The following is a 23,685-nucleotide window of genomic DNA, read 5'->3' as shown; positions in this document are numbered from 1 at the left end:
GAAGCAGTGAGACTCAACCATGACCTTAATCCTTACTGACACAGACACATGTGCGTGTCTTTAAAAAGAAACATGAATAAAAGTTCTGAGATAAGCCAAAATGTTCATTACATTCATCTGCCCATATTTTAAAGTCAACATGAAATCAAAATGGCCCTTGATTACATTCTTAATACATTTTCTGGTCTTACTGTGCATGATTTATTATTCCAATTTAACTTTGATCAAAATGTAATAACTCGTATAACTTTTGAAACGACTTTTCTTTTCAGGGGACAAGCCTTCCCATCAAACTACCTGTCATATAAAAAACACTTTTCCCAATGCAATAAATTCCTGATGCATAAAAAATCAGGCACCAGCCTAAAACTGTCCCCATCAAATATTATATATTCAAAAACTTTGAATCGAAGAAATTAAATGTCAATTCCCTTTCATGTTGACTTTAAAAGTAAAAAAAAAAAAAAAAAAAATACATTTAATGTTCCGTTCTGTAACACTTTGATAGTTCAACCCCAAATACATAAAAGGAATAACAAACTATCCAACAGTTAACATTCATAAATACTTCATCGATCAACTGGCTTTTGGCGATGACCTGCACCGCTGATGACTGTTCAACACTTTTCAGCCAGTGACAGTTGCTCACATGAGTATTTATGCAGTGCCTGCACCATTATGCAAGAGTTGGTCACACAGAATATCATTAACATAACATTTGCAACTCATGAAACTAATGTCTGTGACCACTTGGATATTACTGAAAACATGACTGAATATGCTGTGTTTAAAGGTGCACTAATTCATTTTTTCCCACCCAACTTTAATTCAGTTTCCCAGTAAATAATAAAACAATCCAAAGCCCTCAAGCAATATCCATTAATAAGAATATCTGTAGCAAGCAAAAGAAAATGTGTTAAACAGTGACTGCCCATTCTCTCAAAAGAGATAGTCCATCCAAAATCGCCCTCTGGTTGTTCCAACCCTGTATGAGTTTATTTTTTCCCTTGTTGAACACAAAAGATAATTGAAAGAATGTTTTCAACCAGACAGTTGACGGCACCCATTGACTTCCATAGGGAAAAAAAATATGATGGAAGTCAATGGATACCATAAACTGTCTGGTTAACAACATTCTTCAAAATATAGGTTTGGAACAACAAAAGGGCGAGTAAATTATGACAGAATTAAAAATTTTAGGTGAACTAACCCTTTAAAACTTTATTAATAACTGATTAATCTTCCTATACATTGTACACTGCTCAAACAAAAGATCCCTTTTTAATCAGAGAATAGCATCAAGTCAGTTAAACTCCTGGGATATTGATCTGGTCAGTTAAGTAGCAGAGGGGGGTTGTCAATCAGTTCCAGCTACTTTGGTGTTAATGAAATTAACAACAGGTTCACTAGATGGGCAACAATGAGAAGAAGACCCCCAACACAGGAATGTTTTACAGGTAAAGGCCACTGCCCTTTTTTTCACTACTCATCTTTTTCTGAAGCAATACCTGGACCAACCTCTACAGAGGTTGCACAGGCAGTCGAACTCCTCCACATCAATATGTGCAATTGCCAGAAGGTTTGCAGTGTCTGCAAGAACAGTCTCAAGAGCATGGAGGAGATTCCAGGAGACAGAGAGTTACGCTAGGAGAGATGGACAGGGCCGTAGAAGGTCCTTGACCCATCAGCAGGACCGGTATCTGCTTCTTTATGCAAGGAGGAACAGGATGAGCACTGCCAGAGCCCAACAAAGTGACCTCCAGCAGGCCAGTGATGTGAATGTCTCTGACCAAACAATCAGAAACAGACTTCATGAGGGTGGCCTGAGGGCCGGCCTCCTCTAGTGGGTTCTGTGCTCACTGCCCAGCACCGAGCTTGATTGCCATTTGCCATTGAACACCAGAATTGGCAGGTTTGACACTGGTGACCTGTGCTTTTCATAAATGAGAGAAGGTTCAGCCTGAGCACGTGACAGACGTGAAAGGGTCTGGAGAAACCGTGGAGAACGTTGTGCTGAATGTAACATCGTTCAGCATGACCAGTTTGGTGGTGGGTCAGAGATGGTCTGAGGAGGCATATCCATGGAGGGACGTACAAAGCTCTACAGGCTAGACAATGGCACCCTGACTGCCATTATATATCGGGTTGAAATCCTTGGACCCATTGTCAGACCCTATGCTGGTGCAGTGGGTCCTGGGTTCCTCCTGGTGCATGACAATGCCCGGCCCCAATGTGGCGAGTGTATGCAGGCAGTTCCTGGAGGATGAAGGAATTGATACCATTGAATGGCCCACGCACTCGCCTGACCTCAATCCAATAGAACACCCCTGGGACATTATGTTTCGGTCCATCCGCCGTCGCCAGATTGCACCGCAGACTGTCTAGGAGCTCAGTGATACCCTGGTCCAGATCTGGGAGGAAATACCCCAGAACACCATCAGACGTCTCATTAGGAGCGTTCCCCGACGTTGTCAGGCATGCATACAAGCATGTGGGGGCCATACAAACTACTGAGTACCATTTTGAGTTGTTGCAATGACATTTCAGCAAAATAGACAAGCCTAATGCATTTTTCTTTTTTTATTAGTCCTCTGTAGGTTGATAATTTTCATTACCATCAAACGACGTGGCATTCTTTTGCTCCTAACACATTACTCACATTACTCAGTTTATACATATATATATTCAGCATGACATTTTCCCCCCATTGAGATCTGATGTGATTTTAAAGAGTTCCTTTTTTGAGCAGTGTATATAACAGTATTAAATAATTTGTTTGAATAAACTTTGCATATAGGGCATTTTAGAAAACAAGTTTCTACTCTAAATCTTTGAAGCCATAAAATTAAGCAAAATCACACTGCTGTTTGCAATATCAGCAATGAGTCTTTGATAATGACAGTGACACGTTTCTTTTTGAATGGATCAGTTTAATAAATTATTTAATGACTTTCTCATAAAGACAGTCACTTGTTTAGTTAAAAAAATTATTCAATGACTCACAAATTGGTTCAGTAAATCATTCAGTGACTCACTCTCAAGTGTTTTGTTCGTGAATGCATCAGTGGGTGCTTCTCAATGTCTCTCCTCGTTTCCTCGCTCCTCCGTCCTCCATCCTATGACCCGGAAACCGATGGAGCTCCGCCATCTTGTAGGAGATCTCAATTCTCTAATTGCATAGCGAGGAGGCGAGGATTGAGGAGGCTTCCTGAGGAATCATGAGCGAGGTGTATCCTTTGCGGAAGTATTTTATCGACTAAACGTGATGCAAGCATTAATTCTCCTCCCCTTTACATCGTGCCACAGTTTATTAATTATTATTATGTTTACATGTACAAGACAAATGTTTGTCAAATAAAAAAACCTGACAGTTGCAGAATTATATCAAAGCACAAGAAAATGAAAGGAACAAATAGAGAAACAAATAGATACGAATACTATACAACAAATAAAAAGCAGTTACTAACAGGAATTCGTTGTTAATAATAACAGGAATTTGTTGTTAATAATAACTGGTAATATTAATTAAAATATGGACAAATGTGGTCATTTGTGGAGGCTGAAGCTTACAATATAAATAGTTATCGCTAATGTTCAATGTTCTCTAATGCTTTGAAGTGACGCTAAAGGGAGCGAGGATATATCATTTCACTTGATTCAGTTAATCCGTCCTCACGTCTTTTCTTCACGTCCTTCACTCGCATGCTGAAGGGGCGGAGCTAATGCGCGAGGAAAGGAAGCTAGGAAAGGAAATGAGGATGCACAAATAAGAATTGGGAAGCACCCAGTGTGTTTAAAAGAATCGGTTGAGAAAACGGTTCAATGACTCGCTAATAAATAGTCACTTGTTATGTTTTTGAATCAATCAGTTGATGAATGGAGACAGTCACTTGTCTGCACCTATTGGTGTAACTGGAAGGCATGCAATGGGAGTCACTGAAAAATCAGTATGGACATACAAACATTAGTGATAAAAGCAATGAAAATACCAACATTTTAATTAAAGAAAAAATGACTTAAAGTGCACCTTTAATTAGGTACGAATAGCACATATTTAGAAATCAGCTGTACTATAATCAATATCATTGTGCATTTATATTGCCAAGATTATATTGACTAGATTTTCCACCATTTTACCCAAATGCAGTGACATGCTTTGCCTTTTAGGCAACCCCTATAAAAAGCCAGCGCTGCCGGCCTTGAGTAAATAAAGCGTGAATTTTTAATCTGCCTTCCACAAAGTTCATTCAAGGAGTGTGTAATGCTTGCATTTTAGAAAATAGCACATGCATATTAAGCAGGCACTTAACATTTAAGTACAACAGTCCTTGACCAACGGATCAGTGAAGCATAGAGCCCAGCATATTTGCGCATTCAGCCGGCTACAGCTACAACTATGGGTTAACCAGTGGCGCCGCAGACGGACTTAGCTCTACCAACATCCCCATGCACAGAGAAGTAGTCCAGGCAGAGCGCAGTAGGGGAAAGTCGCAGCTACGGAGCGAGCAAGAGCGAGCGTGCAAAACTGGCCACGTGCTTTTATTTCCTAATTGTCGGGTTCAGGCAGGCAAGCAGGCAGGCAGGCAGGCAGGCAGGCGACAGGCATCACCTACTTGTTACATGGACACGGACATAGACCACAGAGATTTCCTAGATCCGTCAAATTCTTTTCTGCTTCTTTCATGTCCTTATTGATCTGATCCATTCCCTCTTCGATGCGCTCCAGTTGTTCTGATTTACACATTAGTCAATTATGCCCCCAAAAGAGTTAAAGAGTGTGGAAAAGGAGCAAGGAGAGAAAGAGAAAGAGAAAGAGAAAGGAAAGGCGAGGAGGAAAAGAGGGACAAAAAGAAAGAGAGAGGCTTAAACAATCACAGTGACAAGAGACAGTCAGACAGCAGCAGACAGGTGAAAGCCTTGGACGCTTCACCAGTACCTACTTGTCGCAGGGACAAACAAGTCCACAGCATTTGCCTACATCTTTTAAACTTTTCTCAGCTTCCATCATGTCTTTGTTGATATGGTTCATGCCATCTTCAACACGCTCGAGTTGTTCTGGTCAGGACAAAGGGGTGACAGCAATGAAATGAGACTTTGCATCCTGGCAGACAAACGATGATGACAAATGACATCTAAGTTGTCCAGAAACACATCTACTCAAAACGTGAGACATTTGAATGATGCGGTGGGTGGTTAGGTTAGAAGGCCGAGAAGATGGTCTATGAGGCATAGAGAACAGACGCAAAGTGTCTTTCAACCTGTTTAATTCATGCTCAATTACAGCAATAATTAAAGAAATGGTTCACCCCAAAAAAATCATTTCCTCACTCTCATGTTGTTCCAAACCCATATGACACGTTTCCCCCCATAGAACACAAAAAGAGGCTTTTAAAATATAGTTTTTAAAATGAAAGCAAGAGGAAAATTACTGGGGCGGTCACGCTCCAAAATCAGCAAAAAGTACCGTAAAAGAATCATTACTTTCACTGGAAGAAAAAATGTCATACAGGTTCAGAACATCATTTTTGGGTGAACTATCCCTTTAAAAAGCACTATGTTTATTCTAATATTTTGTAAGAGAGTTGGCTTTAAGAGAATCCCATAGTTGTTGGCATAAAGGCTCGGGATGTGATTGCAGGAGTGTGAAGTAATAAATTACAAATACTTATGTTACTGAAGAGCAATTAAATAGTTTTATCACAATTTTTTAAAATTGTGCACTTTTACTTTTGCTTAAGTACATTTGAAGTGATATCTGTACTTTTATTCAGCTATTTTCCCTCCATTTGTGGTCATGACATGCTTGTTTTAATTTTATTTCTATATTCACAAATAACCAGAGTTACGACATTGAACATGGGAAATCTTGCAAAATCTCTTTCGGTCGAGGGTGACTTTATAGTAAACAAACATGGCAGATGGCGGACAAGAAGAAATAGCGATAATAGTGTTTGGACAGTTTTTACACCACATTCACAGGAAAAAAAAGGGTTTCACTTTATTTTGATGGTCCCTTTAACACATTCTGTTGACTATAAGTAACACTGCACCTACATGTCAACTTGCTCTCATTAGAGAGTATTAGTAGACTGGTAGGGTAAGAATAAGATGAGATGTAGTTAAAAAAGTTACTTCTAGTCAGTAGAATGTCTGTTGAGGGAACATCACAAAAAAGAGACAGCAGATATTAAGCAGACAGTCTACTAATACTCTAATGAGAGTTAGTTGACACATTTGTGCAAAGTTATTATAGTCAACAGGTGATGTAATTGTGCGAGGTTGTAGGTATTGCACATAATGTTAATAAAACCCGCAAGTGCCACTTTAATAATAAGGGAATTCCCACTCCCATTTGTTTACTTCAGCATAAAGAGAGGGGTGTGATCTGCACTGCCACGTCTCTCCCTCGCGTGCGTGCGTCCTGCAGCAGCTGGCAGCTCATTGACTCTTGATGAGTTTAGTATGAGTGTAATGCATGCTGAGAAAAAAGTGTGTTAGGGAAATTATAGAATGCTTAATGTGGAAAAACAGCTTACCATGGCTTGATGCACTGTAATTGGAGAACCAAATTCAGTATGCACCTTATTGAAGACCCATGGCGTTAACTTATACTGCATCTCTGTCAGTGTTTCCATTACGGAAATTACATAGTATTTACCCCGTATAAATACTATGTACTAGTTTTAGTAATTGCAATAACTGGTAATAACTAGGTACTGACCCTGAACTTATATTACCCAGTACTTTCTTAGGTAAGTACACTTTAAGTGCACATAAGTGCACTTATTGTAAAATAAGTGCTATGAAATTACATTCTAGTTTGTGTCATCTTAGCTAATTTTAGTGAATTAGGTGAAGTTAACTGTTTGATAATATTAGTGATTCTCATTTCTTTATCACTAAACACTAAAACTGGCAGAGAAATTGGCTCTTTTTAATCGCTCTCTCTTTTTAACCCATCTCTGGTGTGCGATTCCGAACTCTCATGAGTTTCTAAAGGTTTTTGTATTCTTTGTACTGTTCTCAACATTGATATTTTTACTGTATGTGCAACAATAGCTCGCACAGTAAGGCCAGTAAGGCCTACTTTTAAATAAGCTACTCTTTTACTCGTTCTCAAGTCATTTTTACTCTACTCACACTATACATTTTTTGGAAAGTACTTGAGTATATATCTATATTTTCAGTACTCGTTTCACCCCTGGGTAATTGAGCCACCCCTGTCTGAGCTAAACTGGAAAAAGAAAAAGAGTTAGGATGTTTATGAACGTGGCATCATGAGCAAATGCCGAGAAAGATAGAAGAGGATCAGAAACAGAACCAGAGAGCTAAAGAGAATGAATTATGGATCATAAGTATTAGTCATGGGGAAGTAATCTGAAGAATGTAATGGTTGATCATTCATGAACTGAAATGAACAATTGACTGAAGGGATGCACATTCCTTTAGGACATTAGAAAACTGTAAAATCCCTGGGTGTTGCTATTTTCTAAAAAATGAATAATAATAAGATTTACTTTTAAGTGTCTGTTCATCTGCCCTTAATTAAGCTTGTAATTTTATTCTTCTTAGCTAGTTTGCAACTGACATGGTTTATAGTGTAAGGTTACTATGTTATACCGACAAAAAGAAAAACAGCTAATTGGGCTTTGCTGTTAATCCCATGAGCAAGAGCAGCGTGACTAAAGAAAGAGGGGGAAGGGGGCGAGAAAGCGACAGGGACTCGTCTCTCCATTGGCTGACAGTGATGTAGAGCATATATTCACTTTTTGGCATGTAAGTGAAGAACACCAGGACTGAGTCAATCGTGTGACAGCACACAGATTTTGGCGCATTCAGCTGGATGCTTTAGTGCCTATACAAACAGCTGAAATTAACCAGGATAAGTGGTTAAGGCGTCTAAAAATGTTATTTAAGAAAATAGGCAGGCAAATTGGCCTACAGAGAGAGTTAATTGAAACATATTAGCTTACAATACAACATTAGAATAATAAACTCCTTGTGATGACCAGGATGGCCGAGTGGTTAAGGCGTTGGGCTAAAGAGCCAACAAACTTATGTCCTTGTGGGTTTAAACCCCACTAGTAAATGTCAACTCTTTTTAATAGAGATAAGAGAAAATATGCACTAGCAAACATCTATTGTAGCATGAGGTAGTTTTGGAGATCTGCTTTGCGTTATAAAGAAGAGAGAAATCAGATTTTTGAATGCATATCAAAGGAGAAATTTCAACATCTACAACCTATTCAAAACAACCAGGATGGCTGAGAGGTTAAGGCGTTGGTCTTAAGATCCAATGGACAAATGTCCTTGTGGGTTCAAATCCCACTCCTGGTAGCAAACATCTATTCTAACGTAATTTAAAGGTGAGAGAAAACAGAATTTTGAATGTATATCAAAGGAGCAATTTCAACATCTGCAATCATTATCATAGCTATCAAAATCCAGTGTTCGGCATTTTGCGTACGTGAGTTTTTGTTGTAGATGTCTATTAAAAATAAATAAATAAAAATGTGTACTGTGATAATTGAGATTTCTTACAGGTTGTTGGCCTTGTCTGTTTCGTTGCTTCTATTACTCTCCCCTTTTTTGTAAGTCGCTTTGGATAAAAGCGTCTGCTAAATGATTAAATGTAAATGTAAATGTAATGTAATGCAACCAGGGTGGCCTAGTGCAGGGGTCCCCAGACTCTTTATAGGACAGAACAGAGTCTAGGAACCCCTGGCCTAGTGGCTTTTCAAACCTTCCCTAGAGGACCCCCAGCCCTGCCCATTTTGTGTGTCTCCCATATTAGACACACCCACTTCAGGTCTTGCAGTCTCTAATAATGAGCTTATAAGTTGAAACCGGTGTGTTATATGAGTGAGACATACAAAATGTGCAGTGTTGGGGGTCCTCCAGCAAACAGCTTTGAAAAACCTGGTTTAACTGTTGGACTTAAGATCCAATGGACAAATGTCCTCATAGGTTCCAACCCCACTCCTGGTAGCAAATGTCAACTTTCCATTGAATTAATGCAGTAAAGCGGCTTTACCTTACAGAGATAAGAGAAAACAGAGACTTGAAAACATAATAGAGGAGCAATTTCTATGACTACAACCTGATAAATTTGTCCAATGGACACATGTCCTTGTGGGTTCAAACCTCACTCCTGGCAATAAACATCTATTCTAGCATGACTTAAAGATCAGAGAAAACTGAATTTTGAATGTATATATAAGGAGTTATTTCAACATCTACAACCAGTTCAAAGCAATCAGGATGGCCGACTAGTTAAGGTGTTCTACTTAAAATCAAATGGACAAATGTCCTCGTGGGTTCAAACCCCACTCCTGGTAGCAAATGTCAACTCTCCATTGACTTATTCCAGTAAAGCTGCTTTATCTTATAGAGATGAGAGAAAACCAAGCGGCAACCTACCGTGATCTCTCTTGAAGCCAATACGGAAGTAATGTAAACTGCAATTCCTCAACTGGCCTCTAGGGACAGGCTCCAGAAGGGAGCAGAATCTCATTGAGCCCCAGGTTAAAATTCCCAACTTTACAGCAGAAACAAACATGTTTACAGCCTGGTACAAATTGTGGTTTTGGCCTATACGGCTAATCTGAACCTTCATGACAACTTTGAGGGGGGTAAATTTTTTTAAAACTCATTTGTTTACGTTATATAAAGTCTTAAAATTCTGCATAATTAAGGGCGTGTTTACTTTAAGTGACAGGTGGATAGCCATTTATCCGCCGTCTATAGTCATTGCATCACCTAAGCTCCGCCCACATCCGGCCATTTTCTGTTATCCGGGAGTGACACGCGATGACTCGCTCGCAAGATGGCAACGGCCAGCTCGCCCCTACTTTAAGCTTCAGAACGGCTTATCGGAATCCTATGGGTGACGTCCATGTTTTTTTTACAGTCTATGGAGAAAACAGACACTAGAAATAAATTAGAGGAGCGAATTCTCATGGTAGCAAAGCTGAATTCAATAAGATAACGAAACTGTGCTTAGTTATACATGTCTTGCTTGTTCAATTCAAGGATTCTTCAAATAATAGTGACAATCTCAACATGTTTTACCTGTAAATTAAAACGTAGCCTACGTTTGGGATTTAACACTGTATGCTTGGTATCTAGAGGTTGTAGGCTGAATATGTGATTAATGAGCTACTACCACTGTGCAGGCATGTGCATTTTGTTTTAAAAAAAGACAGTTTTGATTGCTCGCTTTATATGACTGGTGAACTGCTAACTGAAAGCCTCCTGAGCTCTAGGAGACTATCGTATACAGCAATCAGAGCACAGCTTTACATATGGGACGTGCTGTTGTTCTGCTCTAAAACTGGAGGCAAGAAAGGTGGCAGGATCATTTAAGGTAGAAAATGGATTGTCCTGAGGCAGTCTGAGGAACACAACATCTATAATTTAACAAAATGAGAGGAAGGGCTGAGTTGTTTTGACAGACTAATTAAAATTTCTCTGCCATGTGGAAAGGAACTCTGCACTTCTTATTATCCACATAAAACCGAATAAAGCCTCAAGCATTTTAAGGGCTTAATTTATCAATAGAAACGTGACGAGTCACATCATTGATAAATCAGTTATTGCTTTATTTTTCATTAAAATGCCTATATGTTGTTTGTGGAATTGAGTGTATTTGCCTAATTATCCTAAAATAGCAATGAGTGTTAACTGGAAAGTCTTTCACCCCAGGGATTGTACACAGATATCTTTCATCTGGTGAAGAGGAGAGCGGTTTGTCATTACCAGCAACATCGATCGTTCAATTTACCTCTTACATGACTCTCAAAGCTTCACTTTTGACAAGGCGGCCTGATGTTTATGATCATAAATTATGTTTCATTATGCATAATTTCTGGAAAAACATTATACGTAACCTTTAAACAGGTAAGTTAAAATAAGCAAAAAAAAAAAAAAAAAAAAAGACTTACTGCACAACCTTATTAAATGATTCCACAATGTGTTTTTCGCTGTAACTTACCTCCCTGTTCATCCAGCATAACCAAAGTTCTGATACCAGCATCTTTACTCTAATCCATCAAGCATGGCAAAGCAAGAAAAAAGAGGAAATAACAAACAAATGAGAGAAACCTACATTACATTCACACATATTCAGGTCAGATATAAGATGAGAAAAGAACAGCAGGGAATAAAAGAGTCCCGGCAGAGGACAGAATGTAGCAGAATGTTGAAATTCTTAAGCGGTTTTTTTTTCTTCATGTGGAAGGTAATTAAAAGAAGGAAATGAGGTGGCAGACAGTATGGAGCTAAAATTAGTTCAGAATTGTAAACAGAGCACTGGATTGAACTCTAAAGGTACGAGAGGATGTGTGTGCAATATGTTCAGCTGTTTTCTGAGGCACATGCTGGTTCTATTGACCTAAATAAAACAGCTGATTCTCTTATTCCGAGTCCCACAACACCTCATTATTTCAACTAGATGATCAAGCAGTGCAGCGCTATGTTATCATAGTACCAAGTATACCTGAAGGAATCTCTTTATATGCAATTAAACAAAAAATGACTTAATTTCGTCAAATATCCCACTTATCAGGTCTGTCTGTCAAGTTGTCTGTCAAGTTGTTTTATAATAATAATAACAGGTATGTTGTGCATTTAATCAAAGTGACATGTGGCATAATGGAAACTGGAAGTGTTTATATGACATCAGATGTAAGTACCAGAAGGGAACATTATATTTGTTCAGCACTGCTGAACTTTGAAGTTCATTAGCAACCCAAGTATGCAATTTTCTTCCAACAAACGGCTAAAATGGAGAAGGGGAATGATTTGTGTACAACTCTGGATAACCAATTTCAAGATGTAATTGACTACATCTGGTACTGTTTTCAATAACCATCAATTCAGACCAAATTTATTACATACAATAGCATTCAAATGCAGTATTTTTCAGTATTTACATTTTTTTGTTTAAAAGAAATAAATACTTTTAATCAACAAGGAAGCATTAAATTGATCGAAAAATACAATAAAGTCTTTGTAAACACATTGTTGCAACACAATTTTATTTCCATTGAACAAAAGAACTAAAACTGTTTTCAACACTGATAATAATAAATGTTTCTTGAGCAAATCAGCATATTAAAATGATTTCTGATGGATCATGTGATACTGAAGCTGTGGAGTAATGAGGCTGAAAATTCATTATATGATTTTTTTAAAACAAAAAACATTAAAATACAAAACAGTTATTTTGTATGTATTAAATTATTATTAAATTAGTTATAATAATATTTAACAAATTACTGTTTTACTGTATTTCTAATCAAATAAATGCCGCATTGAAGAAAATAAAAGACTTCTTTCAAAATCATATATTTGACAATCATAATCATAACATTCTGACATAATTTGACCATTATGACATACCCAGAAAACCTTGTGAAAAAAATAAAAATAACAGCAAGAACAGCTGAGAAGCCACTGAATGTCCATGCTAAATACTGAAAAAGTGATGAAAACAAAGACTATAGATAAATGAATGGGAGAAACTAAAATGCACAATATGGTGGAATAGTCCCGCCTTCTATAGTAAAATAGCCAATCACTGATTGGTAAAGTAATTGCTTCACTGCAGCTACAGTTAGAAGCTCCGATTCCCATAGAAACTTGGCTTAGGACTTCACTTACGCATTGGCTCATTTAGCCAGAAAAATAAGCTTTTTCTTCTATTTGAGAATAAGAAACAACATTTATGGGACAGTTCATGTCAGGTTTTGTTGATGATTTGAAATGTGTTATTTTATTGTGAGTTCGACAAGCAGTTACCCCCATTCAAATTAAAAGGACTTGGTCTTGTATGACCGAAATAGCTGCCAGGAGGTGTTGCAAATATGGCCGCAGAGTGAACATTTCCTTGATAGGGACTTGAAAATTACTTTGCTGCATAAGCTAAAAAAAAGAAAAAAAGAAGAGAAACTCGCACACTTAATTGTAGAATATTTCTCACAAAAATACTTTATTTAGAGCCAAATACAACTTGTATAATTGCAAAAAATTTGATGTGTATAATTTCTGCATAATATTGAACAATGTTTTGTATTTTTTTGTAATTGTAATATCTGTATACTTCTGAATGTTAGTGTATATAGATTTTATGCTATTGAGTTACATGTGTTTTTTAAATAAAGTTCTTGAGTTTACTGGATGTCATTCGGAAAAACATTTTACATAAATATAATTGTGTGTGCTATTGTCTGATACGACACTGAAAACATTTTGTCTTTGCATTTGGCTTCTAAATAATATATCTTCTACTATTATGTCTGCGAGATACTCTCCTTGTTGAACTTAAAAAAATACAAATAAACCATATGATTTATATATTTTCTATCACACTGAATCTAAAATCAGATTTCTGATTTTTATAATGCTAAACCAACCACAATATTTTCTGAACACGTGGGGTCAGGAGTGTTTGAGCCCTATTAGACACTAAAGACTTGATTTCTCTCATGTGTCTCGCCACTGCCCTATCAGTAACACACAGATGGAGTTTCTCTGAAATCATTATTGATTTTTATCACAGAGCGGAAATTTGGTGCTATTTCACTGTCTCAATTTCTGACCTTCAAGAGGCCATGAAAACAAGCAGCGAAACAACCTCTTGGTAAAAATGCCTTTTCATATACAGCCAAACTGAGTTAGAATATGGCATCACTGTGTATAATTTCCTGTTTATCTTTATTATTCAGTTAAGTCAATATCTTACCTCTTCGACCAGCTGCAGCATTCGGCGAGTACTCTCCAAAGACTGTAGAAAGAAAAATACAATTATTATTACTCACAATTACCACAACAGCTAATGTAACCCTTCTTGTTGTTTGGCTTTTCACATTGATACTTGAATGCAATGTGTTGAGCACCACAGTTGGTACAAGGCCATAATGTTCATTATGTCAGTTCCGACAGCATGTTACTAATGGCTGCCAAGTTGAGACTGAGCTGAATGTACAGCCATTTCTACCCCCCCACCCCCACCCCCACCCCACCCCACCCTTCCTTCCTGTTCCTTCAAAGAAAGCTCAAGATAGTATTATCCACTCATGAATATTTAAAGCTCTCCAATTCCAGCACAGTGTATATATCTGAGCTGAAGAAATATGACTGCGCAGCACCACAGGACGCTCAATAGCAGGCTGGGATTAAAGATCATTACTCTGATCTTGATTTTCTTTTTTTTAAAGCTATCACCAAGCGTCATACCATATATCATATGGAACTATAAACTACCTAGTCATTGTGAGGCCTTAAAGGTGAAGTGTGTAATTCTTTCAACGTTAATACTGTTTCCTGTGCTAATTTAATGTGCGGAAACACCTAAGCCTTTCAAACTCATCGTCAAGTTGTCCAGAAAAATAGTTTAGACTAGACTGGTAGGCAAATCTATGTTTATCTCACGTAATGACTTATCACATGCAAATGTAAATTGATGCTTTCACTGCGGAAACAAACCAGCAAACAAAAACCTAAAAAGTCATGTCTCTTAAAGGGATACTTTTTTATATTAAACTAAAAAGTCACGGCTGAGAAATCCTCCCTCACATCTCCTCCTCCCTTTCTCATTTCTGTCAATAGGGGGAGAGGATTTTTCAGGTGTGACTTTTTACTGCACTGAGTCGACGTACTCTCAGGCCCTGTCCACACGAAGCCAGCGCTTTCCCAATCCGATCTTTTTTTTTCCTCGTTTCAAGAAATATCTGCGTCCACACGAGATTACAAAAACGGACTAAAAACGATGTAGTTTGCATGCCAGGCCAGTGAGTGGCGCTGTAATTCTGCCACAGAAATACACTAAAAACGGAGAAGAAGAGTTGTGGCTAGGCAGGGGTATAGCAGTGGTCAGAGGTGAGGCAAAATCTCACAATAAAATAAAAATAAATACATTTGCTACTTAACAGATGTGTTTTATTAATGCCTACACCTACCCCAACCCAAAACATACCCTTACAGGTATGCAGATACGTTAATTAAATTACGCGATATTGATGTGCGCATGCCCAGTGCCCGTAGTTGTATCCCTTACCTCTTTCACCGTGCTGGACGTAGTGTGATGACATCACCGTTTCAGAAAATATACGGATTCGCTGTACACACGAAGATGGAAGATGATCGTTTTCAGATTTATTCGCTTTGGGACCCGGTTTCGAAAAATATCGGATGCATGCTTCTAAAATGCCGGATCCGTGTGGACGAAACGCTGATACGGTAAAAAATGTATACGTATACAGCTAAACGCGTCTCGTGTGGACGGGGCCTCAGAAGTGCTATTCTGCCATACATTATTGTTATCCTTTAACCCGCTTAGAAAAGCTCCACGTTTTATTTTGTGTCACCATACTAGGTCCTTCAACTATTCGTGTAACTGTATTTAAATAGGGGAAACATGGAGGTGTTTGGTCGCTTCTAACTTGATCTCTGTTTGGTACCATAGTAAATTAGATCGTCACCGCGCGTTAGAGAGATTAAGTGCACGCACTGAGATGAGAGAGGTATGTATCAACTCGTATTAGTTAAGGGAATAACAGTTTCATATGAAAAAGCGGTGGAGTATCCCTTTAAAATTAGGCTTATGTGAGATTTCTTCAAAGCCCCTTTCACACTGCATGCGATTCCGGCAAATGCACGGATAATGCGACCCTGCATTTGTTCCCGGGCTGCCAGATTTGGTCCATTCACACTGCCAGCGAAAAACTGTAATATGTGCGTTTTCACACACAGCACTTAACGGTCCCGGATCGAGTTGACATGTGACATCCGGATGTGACGTATAATGGCGAGCGATCTCAGCTTCAGCGCGGATAGTAAGGAGCTCCGTGGTCTCCACTTGTGTCCAGTTTGTGCACATTTCTGCTTGTTTAATTTTAGTTTCTTTTGTATACAAACACTCTCTGCGTTTAAAACACCGACTAGCTCTTCTGGCACTGCAGGGTTGTATTATTGAAAAAACAAGCTCAAGGAGTTGCACGATAACTACGTACACGTTGCTGCGCTTGTCCCGGATCGAACCCTGCAATGTTACTAGGTCCCCGACCCGGGGTCAATTCGGTAATCAATTCTGGGACGTGGTTGCTTTCACACAGAAGGCGACCCGGCAATGTTCCGGGAATATTGCGGGTCCGACGTGCAGTGTGAAAGGGGCTCAAATGAACCCAGTCCCAGACCATTCCAAAAGTATGGCTTCAGAAGTAATGCATATTGTGTTTGCGAAGTGCTTTAAAATGCAAAAAATGTTGATGACAATGTCAATCACATGTACTAACCCTCCCACATGGAGCTGTGTGTCAAAGTTCTGATTGTTCAGCAGGAGACCAGTGTGATTAAAGGTCTATCAAAGCCAGTGCAGAACCCCCACTGGGAGGGTGCTGTGAGGGAGGCTGTTTCTGTCTGAAACGAGTGTGGTGTGGAGAACCTCTCACTGATCACCACTGCTTCTGCCTGGTAACCATGCAGCCTCCCCTACTCCATGACAAATGGATGGGCAGTCTTAATATAGCCACTTCTTTTTGCACAAAACATATTTATTAATTCATAGATGCTCTTTAGAGTGGTTCAGTCTTCTACTGCACGTCTGGAAGTCACGGTGTGTTTATTCTCCTTCATGCTGGGACAGGTCTATTTATATACAGATGCTGTCATATTTAAGGTTTATTTATAGACCTGCGTCACCCATGGTGGTTGAAGGTGTACTCACCTCATCGCCCAGCTGATCAGCTCTGGCCTGCATGTCCGTCAGCTCATTGCGCATGTCGGAATCGTCTGCCATGGCTGTAGAGGGATGAGGTACTCGCCTCTATTTGGGAAGTGTAACTCTTACTTGAAGGCTGGAAAAGAGATGAGAAATGCTTTGTGTTAGCCATGTCAACACAGACACACCGAAACGAGTACTCCAGATAGATCTGAGCAGTATGCAAAAAAAGTTTAATCCGAATTCACACAGAGCTGTGCATCACATCTGCATTTTATTCCATTTCTATTTGAAGACAATGATTGGGCAAGTATTGTGTGGCAGTCAACAGCGGCATAGCACCAAAATTTGGGCCCTGGGTACAAAACATCTTGCTGGGCCCCCGTCCCAAATACCATATAGTGATACCAATAGGTGGGGTATTGCATTTTTTTCCATAAAAACACTTAAAATGTAAACAAAATAAGCTATTTGTACATAAATTCTATAAAAATGTTAGTGCATGTATGTATAGAAAACTGACTTCTGACTTTAACCAATCAGACCACAAGAGGTGTGATCAACGGGCATAATTCAAATGACTCTGTACGAAATTAGATAGTTCTTTAACCAATCAGACCACAAGAGGTGTGATCAATGGGCATAATTCAAATGACGTACGCATTTAGATAGTTCTTTAACCAATCAGACCACAAGAGGTGTGATCAACGGGCATAATTCAAATGACGTACGCATTTAGATAGTTCTTTAACCAATCAGACCACAAGAGGTATGATCAACGGGCATAATTCAAATGACTCTGCACGCATTTGGATAGTTCTTCAACCATTCAGACCACAAGAGTCGTGATAAACGGGCAATGACCTATCACTTCTATATCCATCATTGTGTTAAACCTGTCAACAGTGCGCCAGGTGGATAAGCCAGTCTGTGATTGGTTCCCATAAAAGTGTACCAGGAGCAGTAGAAATGAATGAACAGGTTTCTAGACCTGCAGGGTTGCAGGGTGAATTCAAATTGCCAGCAGATCAGGCTGGGTTCACCCAGTCTACAGAAAATGTGTCCTGAGAAATACGTTATGAATTAATTGCTATCACCAAAAATACTTCAGTCCACTCAACATTAGGGATACATGATATATTGGCCACAATATCGGCATCGGAGGATATATGTATATTTTTAATGTTATCGTTATCAGCCCGATAAGAAAATGTGGCTGATATATTTGAGCTGATAAATTATGGTTTATTTCCTTCAGCTGAGACACTTCAGATGCACACTGTTCACCATGATGGTTTTTAATTGCTTGAAATATGATTGGAATCACATAAATAAATGAAAATGCCATAAAGCTACATAAAATTATAATAACGTTATAATTGTGTGCTTGGGATATGGTTAAAGATGAGACTTTTTTTTTAAATCAGGCATTCAAAATGTATATAAAAATAGATTTATTGGCCAATATATTGGTTATCGGCTTTCAAATACAAATAATTAACATTTTTGGACAAAATTGTCATACTGGTGTATCCCTAGGTGCATAACACAGAAATTATCAATTGTCTAAATGCACATTACTGATCTTATTGTACACAATTTATTGGTGTAATAACTTGCTCTGCGTATATTTCCTTTTGGCCGTTTGACCAATTCCTCTTATATTTCCCTCTTATACCATCTCATCAATTGGTGATGGATAAAATGAAGCACCATCCTACGTATACTAAAAATACATCTGATATAAAATGGGTCATGAGTACCTTTTAAAGTTGACTTGAAAGACAAATGATCTATCTAGAATGACCACAGGGTCATTTTAAAGAGTGTTTGCAGAAATTATACATATGTCACAACCATCTGTGTTAAAGGTCTTGAATGCTTTCATAAATGCCACAGTGTCTCATGAACCATGAGAAAATGTATTTGTTTCACTGAAACTCAAGCACAAACATACAAATGCTTTTATAATCTAGTTTATAAATGTAGAATTGGATACAATTGTGTAATGTTGGCTACAGCATCATCTTGGCAGCCTGGCATTGGCATGATTCCCTTTTATTCCTCATCCCCTGGCATGATAGGACGATTGATCTGCCAATACTGTTGATCATCATAGGGACCAATGAGAGATTTTCTCAAGATCTACCACTTAAAGGGTTAGTTCACCCAAAAATGAAAATTATTTCATTATTTATTCACCCTCATGTCGTTGGACACCCGTAATACCTTCGTTCATCTTCGGAACACAAATGAAGATATTTTTGTTGAAAGATGATGGCTGAGAAAGGCTTCAGAAAGGCCTCCATTGGCATTCAGTGCATTCCCACTGACCCACTCACAAGACCAATAAAGGCACTAAAGACTTTGTTACAAAGTCCATCTCACTACAGTGGCTGTACAATAATTTTACGAAGCGACGAGAATAGTTTTTGTGCACAAAAAAATCAAAATAATGACCTTATCCGCCAAGATATTGTCTTCCGTGAGGAACTCACGCGATAGCGGCGCTCCTCCTCTTCTTGGTCATGAATCAATTGGTGGATCTGCATCATATTTTCATGCATGCGTCGAGTTCACGTCAATAACTTGGTGTATAAAGTTGTTATTTAGATTTTTGTGTGCACAATAACTATTTTCATCGCATTGTCAAATTATTGTACAGCCACTGTAGTGAGATGGACTTTGTATCAACGTCTTTAGTGCCTTTATGGGTCTTGTGAGTGGGTCAGTGGGAATGTACTGAATGCCAATGGAGGCCTTTCTGAAGCCTTTCTCAGCCATCAGCTTTCAACAAAAATATCTTCATGTGTGTTCCAAAGATGAACGAAGGTCTTAAGGGTGTCCAACAATATGAGGGTGAGTAATTAATGAAATAATTTTCATTTTTGGGTGAACTAACCCGTTAAGTAATATAAAATGTGTCTCTTTAAAGTCACCATAAAATCAAAATGGAAAATTGTTATGTTTTTTATGGAATATTACAGTATCTAATATAAATTATTTATTTGTGCGCATTAAAATAACTTCCCCTCGGTCTTGCTGCAACATTTCTTCTCTGATGATGTGTTTACTGATGTGAGGGCAATAAAAAAAGAAAAGACCATTGCAATTTCGGTTACTTTAATCAGGCAATAGACTACATTTAATTTATGCGTTCAACATCAATTTCTTTCCAGAACCACTTAAAATGCTTTAGAATTTCTTAAGCTTCAGTAATTTCAAGACCTTGGCATTGCTAGCATTGTGCCAGTTGAGCTACTGTAACAACAGTCAACACTATTTTTGTCCACTTGGATGGTGCCAAGAATTTATGACCACCAGTCCATGCAATGTTACTTTAATCAAGTGTAAGTTGGCATCAAGTCATGTAAATATATTGCCAGAAATCTGCTGGAACTGCTGCCAGTGCTCTCTATCATTAGGCATTTATTCTGTGCCAACTGGAAAAGGCAGCAGACCTCAGATGCTCCATCTTCTCCCTGGCTGCTCTATATATCGCTCTCTTCGCTCCAGTGGTGAGAGGTCCAGAGAAATCATGAGTAATTAACTTACTCTCTTCTCTATTATAGGACAATTAGATTAACTAAAGAATCACATTTATACAGAGCGTCAAGCCGAAAGCCTGTTGATCTGTAGCATGAGGCTGGCGCTTGTGGCTTCTTGCTTTATGTTTTTTCTAATGTCTCTCATTTGTTTTAAAAATTAACTAGCTGAAATATCAACAGCCTTGTAATCAAGGGGGTTTCCTGGGGTAGTGCCTCCTCAATAAATTGGATAAGAAAAAATAACTCAAATATTACAAAAAGTAATTAGCTGTTTTTGTAAAGTAACCCTGTCCAACAGCAACAACTGCAGGTAAAGTTACAGCGTCTCTCTTGCCTCCCCTGAGCCCATTGACTTTTTACAGACTCCCTAAAGCATGTGCTGGGTTTGGTTGGGGGGTAATTAATGGAGAAATGGGGGAAAGTCACATGAGAGGAGGCGATCCCTCCATCGCGCTAGGACTGGATATGATTGGTTCGAGCGAAAAATCCCGTTTTCGAAAGTGTTTGTGACTCAATCTAGACCAATAAAATGATACCGTTAATAATAAGAGTAATCAAAAAATAAGTTAACAGCTCATCCACTTAGATATCACTCCTTTATTCCATGTCAAAATCAAACTTGAAAGTGCCTGAAAACATGATGACTATGGTTTTTTTAGAGAGCAATCAGCTTGGTGAAATTAAAGCTATATCTTTGTGTCTGTGACCGGACTGAGCTTGATGACTGATGATCCAAAAATAAGTTGACTATTAAAAAAAAAACATTAGTTTACAAGATATAAGATATTAAAAACAAATAAAAAATAGTAAACAAACAAAGGCTGGACAAGCAAAGGCAGGTTGAAAATGATTGCAGCAGTAATTATCCTCCTGTAAACAGGTTATATCCCAATAATAACACATTATAATCTCTCAAAAAAAATATTGCAGTGTCATATACAGTCTATGACCTGACGTTTATATATAAATGAATGGAGAGCCCCATTCCATCAAACATTTACACATGCAAGCATAGTAGAGGAACTACTAGATTTAAATGTATTAATTTGTACAAAACAGATTCCCAAAAAGTTGGGACACTGTACAAAATTTGAATAAAAAAAGAAAGCAATAATTTACAAATCTCATAAACTTATTATATATATATATATATATATATATATATATATATATATATATATATATATATATATATATATATATATATATATATATATATATATATATATATATATATATATATATATACTGTATAACATTTCAGATGTTGAAAGTGAGACATTGTGAAATGTCATTTTGGATTTCATGAGAGTTACACATTCCAAAAAAGTTGGTACAGGTAGCAATAAGAGTCTGGAAAAGTTAAATGTACGTATAAGGAACAGCTGGAGGACCAATTTGCAACTTATTAGATCAATTGGCAACACGACAATTGGCAACACGGGTATAAAAAGAGCCTCTTAGAGTGGCAGTGTCTCTCAGAAGTCAAGATGGGCAGAGGATCACCAATTCTCCCAATGCTGCGGCAAAAATAGTGGAGCAATATCAGAAAGGAGTTTTTCAGAGAAAAATTGCAAAAAGTTTGAATTTATCATCATTTACAATGCATAATATCATCCTAAGATTCTGAGAATCTGGAACAATCTCTGTGTATCACATACAGGAATGCTACTGTAATGGAAATCACAACATGGATTCAGGAATACTTCCAGAAAGCATTGTCGGTGAACACAATCCACCGGGCCATTAGCTGCTGCCAGCTAAAACTCTATAGGTCAAAAAAGAAGCCATATCTCATGATCCAGAAGCGTAGCTGTTTTATCTGGGTCAAGGCTCATTTAAAATGGACTGTGGCAAAGTGGAAAACTGTTCTGTGGTCAGATGAATCAAAATGTGAAGTTCTTCGGATGACGCCATGTCATCCGGACTAAAGAGGATAAGGACAACCCAAGTTGTTTTCAGAGCGGAAGAAGGATCTGGGTACTGAAATGGCCAGCCTGCAGTCCAGATCTTTCACCCATAGAAAATATACAGGAGTTTAATGATGCACTAATGTGATACTGAAATCTGATTGGCTTGAATGGTTACCTCTGACAATGGTCAGTTGAGTCATAAGTGCAGTTTTCAAGCGGTTTAGGAGGAATTAGGGGGCGTGTTTCAACCGAACCAGGAAAGACCTCAATTGGATAGACCTACAACCAATCAGAGCAACAAAGCGACGCATTACGCTAGTTGTCAAATGTCAAGAGAGCTCAACTGCACTGTGTTGCCAAGTCTGCGTTTTTTTCCGTGGGTTTTTTTCCATGTCCGTGGGTTGAAGCGACTATTATGTGATATATAGACCCATGAGTGCGAATTTTAGCAGGCAACCTTGCCAAAATAACTCACATTTTACCCCCCAAAGGCCATTTTTTCCTGGAGAAATCTAAACTAATATTTTTGGTGAACACAATAAAACTATTCAAAGTCACTGGGATGGATCAAATGCCCATGATTATTCTTGTCTGGGATGTGCAGTAGTTTAGTAATCAAGGATGAGCCAGACCCTTCAGTCGATTTCTTTGTGGAGTCAATGCTTGATTCTCAGAGCCTCAGAATCTATTCTTTTTTGGATCGAGATTTACTCAAATGTAAATATTTTTAAAGCATTAGTAAAAGTACAAGATAACATATTTTGGGAAAAGATCAGAATTTACATTATTCTGGACGGACACACTCAAAAACATGTTCATATTTCTATATATGCTGCATGGCAGGAAAACAGACAAATATATTAAAGCAGAAATAGGTCATTCTATATGGGGCACATATGTTATTAAGATTCCCACTCCCTGTGTCATCCTCAGCTCTTTTTCGTCATGGTTCTTTCTATAGAAGCTGTTATAAAGAATCATTTGTGAGGAAACCTCAAACTGCCATGTCTCGCACTTTCACTATCACACTGGAAATGTAGCACCTCAAAAGTAATCACCAAGACGCCACAAGTGCCAATTACTTTAGAAAGAGCAACATCTTAAGGGGGAAAAATAAGAGAAATTTCTAAGCAAACCTTAATAAGAGCAGTACATGAAAATGTACTGACAGACATCCGTGATCTACAGTACATGAAAATGATGGCATCCTGGAAGCCTACAGCAAAGTTTGTCATTGTGATTGTGTGAGGATGCTGGGGTCAAGCTCATGATGTGCCATGCAGACTGACTTCTATGTGGCAGAGGCTGAACTGTCGGTAAGTGCTGTGGGTTCAGATCTATTTTTGCTTCGTGACTCGTCAGATATTTAATGTTTCATGCATAAAACAGCATGGAGTGCAGCGCATGAAAAATGAATTATGCTATTATTTTATTCTTTTGTGCGTGTAGTTAGGCATCTGAAAAAAATTGTTGGGATGTAGTTTGTGGATCCCTCACCATCTAA

The 23,685-nt window shown here is 38.2% G+C and overlaps 1 protein-coding gene and 1 non-coding gene across 2 annotated transcripts in view; one reads left to right on the top strand and one right to left on the bottom strand.

Annotated features, from left to right (window-relative positions):
- snap25b (synaptosome associated protein 25b) overlaps window positions 1-23,685 on the bottom strand; it is a 58,587-nt gene that overhangs the window by 10,923 nt on the left and 23,979 nt on the right. Inside the window, exons 2-5 of the mRNA XM_067455889.1 lie at window positions 16,727-16,856; window positions 13,745-13,786; window positions 10,994-11,042; window positions 4,614-4,731 (exon numbers count right to left, since the gene is read on the bottom strand). Coding sequence (XP_067311990.1) covers window positions 4,614-4,731; window positions 10,994-11,042; window positions 13,745-13,786; window positions 16,727-16,798 — 281 coding nt within the window. The 5' untranslated portion in view covers window positions 16,799-16,856. The remainder of the gene's footprint in view (window positions 1-4,613; window positions 4,732-10,993; window positions 11,043-13,744; window positions 13,787-16,726; window positions 16,857-23,685) is intronic.
- Window positions 8,255-8,337, top strand: trnal-uaa (transfer RNA leucine (anticodon UAA)). The gene has a single exon. It is a non-coding gene; the product is annotated as a tRNA-Leu (tRNA).

Source organism: Pseudorasbora parva, chromosome 10 (genome assembly GCF_024679245.1).
Source record: "Pseudorasbora parva isolate DD20220531a chromosome 10, ASM2467924v1, whole genome shotgun sequence".
NCBI classification, from domain to species: Eukaryota; Metazoa; Chordata; class Actinopteri; order Cypriniformes; family Gobionidae; genus Pseudorasbora; species Pseudorasbora parva.
This window is presented reverse-complemented; position numbering and strand designations above follow the sequence as displayed.